Source organism: Pelmatolapia mariae, linkage group LG18, assembly GCF_036321145.2.
Source record: "Pelmatolapia mariae isolate MD_Pm_ZW linkage group LG18, Pm_UMD_F_2, whole genome shotgun sequence".
Lineage (NCBI taxonomy): Eukaryota > Metazoa > Chordata > Actinopteri > Cichliformes > Cichlidae > Pelmatolapia > Pelmatolapia mariae.
This window is the reverse complement of record NC_086243.1, coordinates 9,653,258-9,663,811: the sequence shown is the minus strand read 5'-3', so window position 1 is coordinate 9,663,811 and position 10,554 is coordinate 9,653,258. Positions and strand designations below refer to the sequence as shown.

Genomic DNA, 10,554 nt, shown 5'->3' with positions numbered 1-10,554 from the left:
ACACACATTCAGCTGTTTGATCCTGGAGACTAGTTTTCACAGTGATAAACAGCGCAGTAAAACTTGTCAAAGAGCGCGTGTTCACTTCGGTGCCACGGCGCTTCGAACGGGCGCTCCTGACGCACGCAACTGCGCCTCTGACGCACTGATGTGTGATTGGTGCAGCAGAGCAACAGCGACTGCAAAGTGACGCGTTGTAGACACTTCCATGTAGAGATGATTGGCTATGAAAGGACAAACACCGAGACGAGAGGCCACGCGTGAGTTTGCGGTGGTTATCGGGGAAGCTTGTTTTACTCATTAGAATCTATTTCTTTGTGGTGCCACCCACCAACACCGCCCGCATCCAGCCCCACCCCTGCTTCTCTTCTGCCTGACTCCCTCAGGATATTTTTAGAGCCCATGATGTGCCCTGTCAAATCGCGTAACGGAAACAACCCCAGAGAGCCACAGAGGAGAGCTGCTGTGTAATCTAAAGGGGGAAGCCTGCCGCCGATGAGATGAAAATTGAAATTCATTTGGTGTTTTGCGTGCTGATTGTGCTGTCCGGCACAACGCGGACAAGAGGTAAGCTGCCATTCTCTCTCTCTCTCTCTTTCTCTGTGTGTCTTTGTGTTTGATGCGAACACTTCTGACATCCCGCTGATGTGAGTTGGGCTCGTAATCGAGTCCGCACGCGACTATTTATTGGTGTGATTGAGGTGATGACGGAGATCATGTTGCTGCAGGTTCTTGGTTGCATTTCATCTTCGTTAAACGATGTTTGTTAACTTTCCTTTCCTTTCCTTTCCTTTTGTTTTGTTTTTTTATTTTTAGATTTTCCTCTCATCTCTCTTGGCTTACTCGTAATTCGCCGTAATGAATCTGTCATGATGCAAAATAGCACCTAAAGTAGATTAAAACGGCAAGAAGCTTGAAATTGAAGGGGACGTCAATGTGTTAGTCGATGAACTGACAAATTAGAGTCGTTTTCCTCGAGAACACACGCAAAAGCAAATATAAAGCAAAACGTTTTCACCCTTTCATTTTTAGGAACCCAAACAAATCAATTCAGTCAACTGTCACCTCAGGTCACCTTAGATTGTAAGGTAAAGACCCTAAAATTATAGAGAAAAAAATCCCAACAGTCAGCTACCCCCGGTGAGCAAGCATTTGGTGACAGTGGGAAGGAAAAACTCCCTTTAAACAGGAAGAGACCTCCAGCAGATCCAGCCTCAATGTTTGGAGGTGAGGGGAAAGAGACAGGACTGATAATGAACTTCAAATTGAATAATTTACCACGCTCTGTGAAAGTTTTATTTTTACACTATTTTGCTATTTTAACACTCACTTGATAAGTAATTAAAATACCTTTATATTAATCTAAACGTGACAAAAGTCATCATTCGTCTGGAAAACGGGTCCTAAAGTGAAAGTCTCTTTAACAGGAGTTCTCTTTATCGAATTACAGGTCAAAGCAGTGCTCTGCCCAATGTCTTCACACCAGCCATCTTCCTGAATCATCCTGGAAGCTCAGCATCTTCCAACCTGACAGAGGATCGTGAGAATGAGTCCCCAGAGCACGCACGTATTCCTGCAGGCAGGGATGAATCCACGGGTGAAACCACAACCCTCAGCGAGACAGAAGGAACAGTCCGTGCAGAGACTCTAACAGATGCAGTACTTAAAACCCACTTGTTCACAGCAATCCCCGCAGCACTTACATCTCAGCACGCAGACCTCAGTACTCTAACTCCTTCAGGTAATCAGCCTCATATGACTTGTCTTAAAAGCTGCATCTTTATAATTAGGAACATGCGATTATGGTGATCATAATTCTATAATTGTCCATCTATAATTTTGAAGTCCGGTCTGTTTAGATTGACCAGACTAGAGCCTTAAAATAAAACTTCCCACACACTTAAACACTGCCTGTTTGCAAACATGTCCCTTTTGCCAGCAATGTTTGTGCAACACACTCCTCGCCTGACCTGACCCCCGCTTGACTGGACTGAGAATAAGAATGTGTGTCGTAACCTTGTTTAAAAGATTCCTTTTATAGATCATATAAATATAACCCACTCAGCTGATGCGGTGTCCCTTTTTGACCCTTTGTTGTTGCCCCGTCCCTGCAGAATAACGTGCAGGCTGTGTGAGGCTTCTTGCTTTGAAAGCTGAAAATATTCTCACTATAATCCAATTAGAGCACAAACATTTTTGTGGTTTGTGTATTTTGTTGACACCACACAGTACTTTGACAGTCTGTCTGTTCTGCTGCAGGAATGTAGTCCGGCTGTCAATCACACCATGTGCACCACATTCTCAGCCCCCACCAAACTGTCAGTGCAGGCACATGTGCATGAGGTGAAATGAAATACACCCACACCGAGAGAAAGTTATTGTTCTAATTATCAGCCACTTTATTTCGTTACACCTGTTCAACTGCTCATTAAAGCTAATCAGTCAATCACATGGCAACAGCTCAGTGGATTTAGGCATGCAGACACAGTCAAGTTGACCTGCTTAAGGTGAAAACAAGCATCGGATTTCTTGGCAGACTTTGGGCCTTTAGTACCAGCTGAGCCATGTACACCACAGCCTACCTGAGTATTGTTGCTGACCATGTCCATCTCTTTATGAACAGTGCGTACCCACTATGTTGTGAAAAAAGGCCTCCACAGACACCTGATCTCAGTCTAGTAGAGCACCTTTGGGATGTGGTAGAACAGGAGATTCACATAATGGTGTGCACGTGACAAATCTGCAGCAACTGTTTGGAATCGTTGGGATATATTTAAATTCTTAAGCAAACAGTAGCTACTTATTTAATGTAGTTCTGTGGCTTTAAGCTGAGACCTCAGAGTCCAAAGCTCTTGGAGAAAAGACTGTGGATTTATCTGATTCAAGAGTACCTCTGTGTGAGCAGTGATGCTTGAAAGCGCAGGCCATCGGGAATCACAGCGTTCTGATATACTGACAAAGAACAACGTATAAATGTAGCTTTTCTGTAATTTGCACAGATTTTTGTCAGGGCGTGGGCCACACATGCTGCACAAACACAATCGCGGCAGCTTTAACGTCAGCAGGGCAGTGCAGCGTTACCGCTGGCTGTTGTGAATGCATTTCATTTCGTTTGAAGAATCTGTACTGTTTTGAATTGATACAGCACTGCGCTCACATCCCCCCTTTCAGCTGCCGCAGAGAGCCTTTCATCAGCGCCGACTGTTCAGAGCACCACCCCTCTGCACCCTGCAGCTACAGAAGGCAAAACCCCTCTGACCAACCATTCCCTCTCTACCTTTTCATCTCAGCCAGCCCCAGCAGTGCACCACACAAGCTCCACAGCACCCACCTTCATCACATGGCCACACTCTGAATCTCTGAACACAGCTACCACATCTCCAGGTGGAGCCCCTGCTGGGTCAGTGTACAAGGAGGTCCAGTATGTAAATAAATTCGGCGGTGAAGGTAAGGTGATTGGCAGGTGCAAAGTGTGATGAGGGTGTTGCCTTAAGCTTCTCCCATTGAGTTGTTTTGCCTTTACCATGACCTATTTTATTTTCTTCATATCATATCAAATTCTTTATTGTGTAGAGGGGTCCGGTCACCGTTCCAGCTCCCCTCTAGACCCTCTGCTGGCTGGACTGCTGTCAGTGTTTATTGTCACCACAGCTATCGTCTTTGTCGTCCTCTTCCTCAAGTTCCGCCAGCGTACTAACCACCCGGAGTTCCATCGTCTGCAGGACCTACCCATGGTAAGATACAGTCTAGTACCTTTGCATTACCATTTTCACCACTTTTTTTAAAATCTCCATCTTAGAAGTCCCCAAACTTTATGAAAGTCAAATACCAAATAACTGCATCTTTTATTAAGCACCCTTCACTGTCAAGATGAACTTGGGCATTAGAATATTAACTGCAAGCAGAGATGACATATTGGAACGTGACTTGGCCGCTGGCTTATTTCTTGATCAGGGGTTACTCTTGAGATGTGGTTTAGCTGATTAAAAATATTCGAGAGCTTAGGTAAGAGAAACTGAAATTTACACCCCTGCCCTAAATGCACCGAGTCTCTGCACTGTGATTAGGTGATTAGATATTTCTCCAACAGGAGATATACCTAATGAAGTGGCAAGTGAGCGCATATTTTGAATTATGCTCTGTGGAGTACTGATAGTGTTTTTTAAATCACCTTATTCAGGATGATTTGATGGAGGACACACCACTGTCCAGGTACACCTACTGACAGAAGCTCCTGTTCTGTTAGTCACTTCCACCACTCAGAGGACCGAAGCAAATCTAACACCAAAGGAAGACCACTTTGGATGTGAGCAAAACCTTGCTCTTTGGCACTGAGAACCTACTGTTAGCGATTAAGAAAAAAGTTTTTAACCAAGGATTCTTAATGTTTTAAGCGGGAAGTTTCAAATTTCTTCCACATTCCTTTTAAAGTTTTGGAGACATTCAGTGTGCTGAGAACTCCCCACCCCGATGGAAATTAAGATGACTCGGCGCCCCTGACTGACTCCTGCACAGCACTTTAATATGACACAAACGGTTACACTGCCCTCTAGGGGTGATCTGAGGTAATGTGGATCAAGGTCGCATGAAGTCCTCCGTAACTGTAAGAATAGCCAGTAAGGCAGAATGAAGGCTCATGGGAAAGCTGCTCAAAACAATCACAATCCCTTGGGTGACCAAATGTTAGTGAAGTGCATTTTCAAATCAAATTGCCCAATCTGTGTCATGTGAAGCTAAGGTCTTGCAGAAAGTTGACAAAAAAATAAACAGATTTTACAATTGAAAAGGCACATCTTTGGAGACACAGACACGCCAGGTCTCCAACAGTGGAAACCACTTTATTTTTCCAAATTGTAATTTAGCCTGAATTACAAATGCAGATTATTTACTGTTGCAGCTGTTAAACGTGCAGTTATGTTCACAAAGTCATGGAAATCTTGAATTTAGTTATTGCTTTTCTTTAAATGTTTAGGCTGCCAGTGTTTACTGAGGAGATGCCCTGCTAAGCCAAATACTTGGATATCTGTAAATTGTAAAACTCACTTAGTAAAAGTGTTGTTCGCACACAGTGGAGATTTGAGAGAGCTGCATTGGAATCATTTTAAAGGTCCTCCATCTGGACTGGTTGGAATGCACTGCAAATACAGTGGAACGAAGCTCTGATGTTTTAACTTGGTTACTTTACTGCCTGCAGTGATGTATGATGAAATGCAAGAATGACTTTCCTGTTTAATAACTTGAAAATAAATATATCAAACCCATGTATGTGGGGTGTGGCAAAAGCAATAATAGGTGGGTAAGCTCTTAGGCATTATGCAGTGTCACTGTTCACTGTGTGAACGACAGTTTCTATTGTCAACTATGATTCGCTTAAGACTTCAGCAGCGTTGGTTCCTGCCTGTCCAGACAAGGTAGGTGCACTTTGAACATTACTCCAAAAAGAAGAGCCACTCCCTCCACACACACATGGATACACACAGGCCATTGTTAAACACATTCAGGCAAAGAAATTAAACGGTTGATATGAGAAGGTGTCAGTTTTATGACAAAACAGGAGAATAGAAGTTATGGAGGTTTTTAATAACAAAAGCAGTACAGTTGAATAACCATCTCTAGTCACTCAGTGTACAAAGTTCCTTTTCAGCACAATAAAGAAGGAATTTCTTCATCATTACTTCTTTTTATTCATTAATAAATGCATGATTGTAGGTGATATTAAGAGTTTAGACCCAATTTATAGATTGCTGTTAACATTATAAGACAAACTGATAACTCATGTATGTTACAAAAGTGCTAGTCCACATTATTCTAAATCAGGCCATACAGTTCTTGAAGAACTAGTCAGATCAGCTAGCACACCTGACTTAACCACTTAAAGATGAGAGCACAGTGCAAGTTTATGATTTGCACCATAGCGATGATGAATGAATTGGCCCAGGCGTAAATTTTCATTACACATTGGATCCAACACCAAAACGCCTCATCCGTGAGCTCCCCCTCCAGCCCAGCAGAGAGCCTCCGAAGTTCAGTGTGGCCAGCATCATCCCAAGTAAAGCCAGATTTCCAAAAGCTCCCCTCATTCTTTTTTTAGGATCTAATTAAGATGAGAGAGAGACAGACACACATTCTGACCATGTTTTATGATATAAGAAGAATAGAAATCGATGCGAACTGCTGAACAGTTTCTTACCTCCTGTAGAGTAGCCGTGTGCATAAACCTCTCTGCTGATAATCCACACCACTCCAAGGCCACTGACCAGACGCTGCAACAGCCACACAAACAATCAGATGCAACAGGACTTGACAGAACGGCTACCCATTGCATGCAACAAGTTGTTAACATTTTTAGCCAAAACGTTGTGACACAGTTGACAAAAATAAATTGTATGCTTATGGTGCAGATACAACATCGCAGCACAATGAAAATAAACTTACAGGTGAATGAAAACCGCCAACAGCCAGGCAGAAGAGGAAGGCAGGGTAGGATTCCAGGCTGGTGGGGAGGTCACAAGAGCGACGTTAACATCAACCTGCTTGTCTGTTGTCGATGAAAGAACATGACATAATGCTGCTGGCATGGATTACATTACCTTACTATACTTACGTGTTTTGGTGTGCACGTTGGATGCAGTTGAAAATGTTCCCAGTTTCCGGGTCGTCGCTGTACATCTGAGGATACTGCAAGGTGTGACAAGTTCATTTGTACAGGACAGCACCTTTCAACAGGTAGCCTCCACTGTGCTCCATATTTGAATACTCACGTGCACATTGTACTTCTTCCTGGCTTTGCCAACTTTAATGGCCAGATGTGTAACCATGACCATACTGGCCATGCCAGTCAGCACCACATATCCATACTCCTTGGAAAGCACAACCATCCTGACAGACCTGGAAAATTAATTAGAAATATATTGTGGCTCATATCGAAAGTACTCATTACACTTTTATTTTGGTAAGAAAGGCAACGCATGCGTTTCCTCCCCGGCTAACACATAAAAGAAAGTGTCCATTTTTCAGACCCTCTAATCACACAATTACCTCGAACACCTGAGGAGAAAATTAGCCGTGCAGCTACCGGCGCAGATAAAGGACGTCTCACAAACCAAAGGTCAAACGAGAAACACCAGCAGCACCATGACTCGTCAGGGCTGCTTTGAAAGCGCACATATTAAAACGAATTACAATAAACACGAACACACTCACCTTGACGAAGCAACCAAAGTTCACAGCTACAACCCTGGAAAACACCAACCAGCGTGAAGTTTCCGTCTCAATATATCTGCGTGCGTGCGGCTTACGTAACATTCACGGGGGCGTGGCTTACAGCCCACTACTGGGATATCGACATTTCAATTCAGTTTTATAGCTAATGCGTGTTAAAGACTCGTAAGGATAGACCGAAGTCTTTTTTTCTTTCTTTTTAAATAAGCACGTCCTTGCGGAAGTAAAGACTCCTCACGCCACACAGGCTTCATATTGACCACAGCCCTGTATGCAAATACTAACACCGACTCATTATATACGTGCGCTATATGTGCTAAAAGTCAGGGAGAGATCCAAGTTATCTTATCATAGCACTGCTCCACATTTCCTGATTAGTTCCGCCTATCTTACATGCAAACCTGCTCCCCAACAGGACTGACCAGCGTGAATGGACTGTGCTACCAGTAACTTGCAGTTAACTTCACCTCCGGTGTTACTAAAGTTGTACGTTTTTGTTTTTGTTTTTTATTTTTTGGAAGTAGGGGTGTTCGTGATTTTTTGAGTGGGCGGTGAAGAAGGAACAAAGGACAACATGGGGAGGAGGTGCCGGAAATGAGGATGTGTAACCAGAAGTTAAGATGGATTGCTGTGATTTGCAAAGCGTCAAAAACAATAGTTTGGGGGCTTTTTTTTAATAAATAACAACACAATCTTTCTACTTAAGTAAAAGTATCCTTGAAGTATTGAAAGTGAATGTACTTCAACTGACCTCGGATGATTGGATGATCGTTATTAATTTACTGATTGTGTACACAAGCTGGAATTTTTATTTATTTATTTATTATTATTATTATTATTATTATTTTGTTAGTCATTGTTTTTCTTTTTTCACTTATTTTTATTGTTATTGTTCGCAAGCCAAAAACATTTGGGGTACAACAAAAAGTCGAGCCTAACTGCTCAGGAGAAGCACTGATTTCCCTTAAATGACATAATCTTAGAAAAGAAAAAAGCCCATTTGAAATTAAAAAAACAAAACACAATTTGATAACATAAGGGTAGTCTGCTCCTCTTGAAAAACAGAGTTTGCGCTACCCGGAGACGATTTATGTGACAGTGTTTACTGCAGAGTTAATCCCTTTCTGACTTGGCATACCAGCCCAGTGTCATTAATGATGACCCCATTCTTTTGAAGTGACTTATATTAGCCATGTCAGCGAGCCAGCTCACAACAACTGATGCAGAGAGCAGACTTTCTTGGCTGGAGTGCAGCCACATTATGTGCCCTGTGGTGAGGGGAACAGGGATCTGACATGCCAAGGTTTCTTGTATCAAATATCAGGTCAAGTTGAGGTATGCGCACCACTGTTAGAGGTGTCATTGGTTCAGTGACATTTAATAGTTTATATAGCACCTTTACACAAAACAGTCAAAGGTCAAAGGCCTCTGTAAATAAGTAACATTTTGACTGCTTTTTGAAAATTTTCAAAGACAGGGTGTTTTAGAGGAGAGCATATTCCAGAGAGTGGGGGGCTGCAGCACTGAAGGCTCTGTCCTTTAAAAGACCCCGGCCTGGTAGGGGGGGATGGCGAGTAAGCCTTTAACTGGGGAATGCAGTGTGGGGTGTAGGGAAGGGAGGAGAAGATTGAATAAGTACAGGAGAGAAAGAGCATGTGGTGATTTGTAGGTTTGTAGGTTAGGTGGGGGTGATGTAAGGCCAGGACTTGTTGCAGGTAAGAACTGTGAGTTCTGAGCTTGTACAGAGCTTTGTCTGGTAGACCAAAGGGGATATCACTGCAATAATCCAGGCAGGAGGTGATGAAGGCATGGATGAGGGTTTCAGCTGAGGACTCCGAGAGATAAGGTCAGACTCTAGAGATGTTCTTTAGGTGGTAGAAAGAACTTCTAGAGATGGATCTGATATATGATGAGAATTAGAGTCTGGGCTCCAGGATGGCACCCAGATTGAGAACCTTAATGACCTTTACCCATGTTAAGGTGAAGGTCAGCCACTTTCAGGAGTCGTGACTTGACACAACAGTTCAGTTGTATTGTTTTTCAATATGATAAAGCTGGATTACATCCAGATTTAGATGTCATCCAGGGACTTAATAAGAGACAGAGAAGTGAACTGATTAGAGTGTTTGGTGCTGAGATACAGCTGTGTATCATCAGGATGGCAGTGGAAGCTCAGCCCATGATGGCAGATAATCTGACCATGAGGGGCACGCAAACTGTCAAAAGAAGAGGTCCCAGCTCAGACCCTTGTATTTGGGAAGGACCTGAATTTGTAAAATCCTTGTAGATACTGATGTGAGGATGTGTTGCCAGTTTAGCAGTGATTGGATGCTTTCGTGAATATATTTCTTTTTTTTTACTTTGTGTGACCTGTAATACAGGAACACTCAAAGTAGCATAACCTTCACACCAGCTGTTATAACGGAAGAAAGTTGTATGTCTGCAGATTAACTAAGATAAATAGGGGGATTCTTCTTACAACACCAGATTTAAAGGATTACAAAAACACCTTTCGGCTGCAGCTCTTTCTTCCAGTGTTTAGCATTTTTCTGCCATGCCATTCTAGACGGTTAAATATAATGATGAATATTTTAGGGAAAACAGAGAGTAAGACAGACGTGCACTGTGCATGACTGTACCTGCTGGAGATTCCAAGAAAACAAATGGCAGAGATTAGACTTTGTCAGGAATAATGCAAAGCCTGTATTTTGAAGTCTGCTTGCCAATCAAACAAGAACTGGTCCTGCTATGCGCTTTCAAAATAATGGTTCCTCAAAGTATATATGACATGATTAGATTATTTTAAAAAATAAATTCTCAATGTTCTTAATGTTTTAAAAGTATCTTCTACTACCCTTTCTGTAAATATCACATCTAGATAGATATTTAAGCCTCCAGATTTTATGTTTCTATGCCTGCAGCATTCCCTCATATTTCTCATTTGTCATTTTATGCACATTCCTCAACATCTATATTTGGAAATTTGGGGATTTTGTCAAAAAAAAATCAGCTCTGGCTTTGCACAATGCTGGACTGAACTTGCTGAGTTATGGCTTATGTTTGGTTTATACAGTTTTGCTTCCTGCATGATCATAAATAGAGAGCAGATAAATTTAGACATCTATTTAAAAAATCCTTGTGCAATAGCGTCAAACTACACCTATAAAAATAGTTACACAAAGACCATTACATGGTTGAAGTTTCTGTGTAACATTACCAAGTTTTCGTCACTAGATGTCCCCATAAAGTCACTAAATATCCTTGACGCAAAACAGCTGTGTGGATTAAGTTCAGTCCACATGGATCGCAAGCGTGAAAAAAGCATTAGGTTAT

General features: G+C 42.3%; 2 protein-coding genes across 3 annotated transcripts; one reads left to right on the top strand and one right to left on the bottom strand.

The window, feature by feature from the left end:
- The first annotated feature begins 181 nt into the window (after positions 1 to 181).
- LOC134617487 (uncharacterized) lies at positions 182 to 5,466 on the top strand. 2 transcript variants are annotated; one of them, XM_063462740.1, is made up of 6 exons: positions 182 to 260; positions 387 to 567; positions 1,451 to 1,741; positions 3,172 to 3,447; positions 3,574 to 3,734; positions 4,181 to 5,466. In XM_063462740.1, exons 2-6 carry the CDS (start codon positions 501 to 503, stop codon positions 4,223 to 4,225), a joined length of 840 nt encoding a protein of 279 aa, XP_063318810.1. In that variant the 5' UTR covers positions 182 to 260; positions 387 to 500; the 3' UTR covers positions 4,226 to 5,466. The 2 variants fall into 2 exon arrangements, with proteins under 2 accessions (XP_063318810.1, XP_063318809.1); XM_063462739.1 differs by having other exon boundaries at positions 201 to 567.
- A 93-nt stretch (positions 5,467 to 5,559) lies between these two features.
- Positions 5,560 to 7,321, bottom strand: mgst3a (microsomal glutathione S-transferase 3a). The gene is made up of 6 exons (XM_063462741.1): positions 7,204 to 7,321; positions 6,762 to 6,888; positions 6,605 to 6,678; positions 6,436 to 6,493; positions 6,191 to 6,263; positions 5,560 to 6,094 (listed from the first exon to the last, which is right to left on the bottom strand). The coding sequence occupies exons 2-6, from the start codon at positions 6,876 to 6,878 to the stop codon at positions 5,952 to 5,954; spliced, it is 465 nt and encodes a 154-aa protein (XP_063318811.1). The 5' UTR covers positions 6,879 to 6,888; positions 7,204 to 7,321; the 3' UTR covers positions 5,560 to 5,951.
- Between the last annotated feature and the right edge of the window lie 3,233 nt (positions 7,322 to 10,554).

Coding starts and splice junctions, on each gene's coding strand:
- mgst3a (XM_063462741.1), bottom strand. CDS start 6,878: ATGGTTGTGCTTTCCAAGGAGTATGGATATGTGGTGCTGACTGGCATG. Junction 6,494..6,604: donor CAACGTGCACACCAAAACAC/GTAAGTATAGTA, acceptor CCTCCCCACCAG/CCTGGAATCCTACCCTGCCT. Junction 6,095..6,190: donor ACACGGCTACTCTACAGGAG/GTAAGAAACTGT, acceptor CATCTTAATTAG/ATCCTAAAAAAAGAATGAGG.
- LOC134617487 (XM_063462740.1), top strand. CDS start 501: ATGAAAATTGAAATTCATTTGGTGTTTTGCGTGCTGATTGTGCTGTCC. Junction 568..1,450: donor CGGCACAACGCGGACAAGAG/GTAAGCTGCCAT, acceptor ATCGAATTACAG/GTCAAAGCAGTGCTCTGCCC. Junction 3,448..3,573: donor AAATAAATTCGGCGGTGAAG/GTAAGGTGATTG, acceptor TTTATTGTGTAG/AGGGGTCCGGTCACCGTTCC.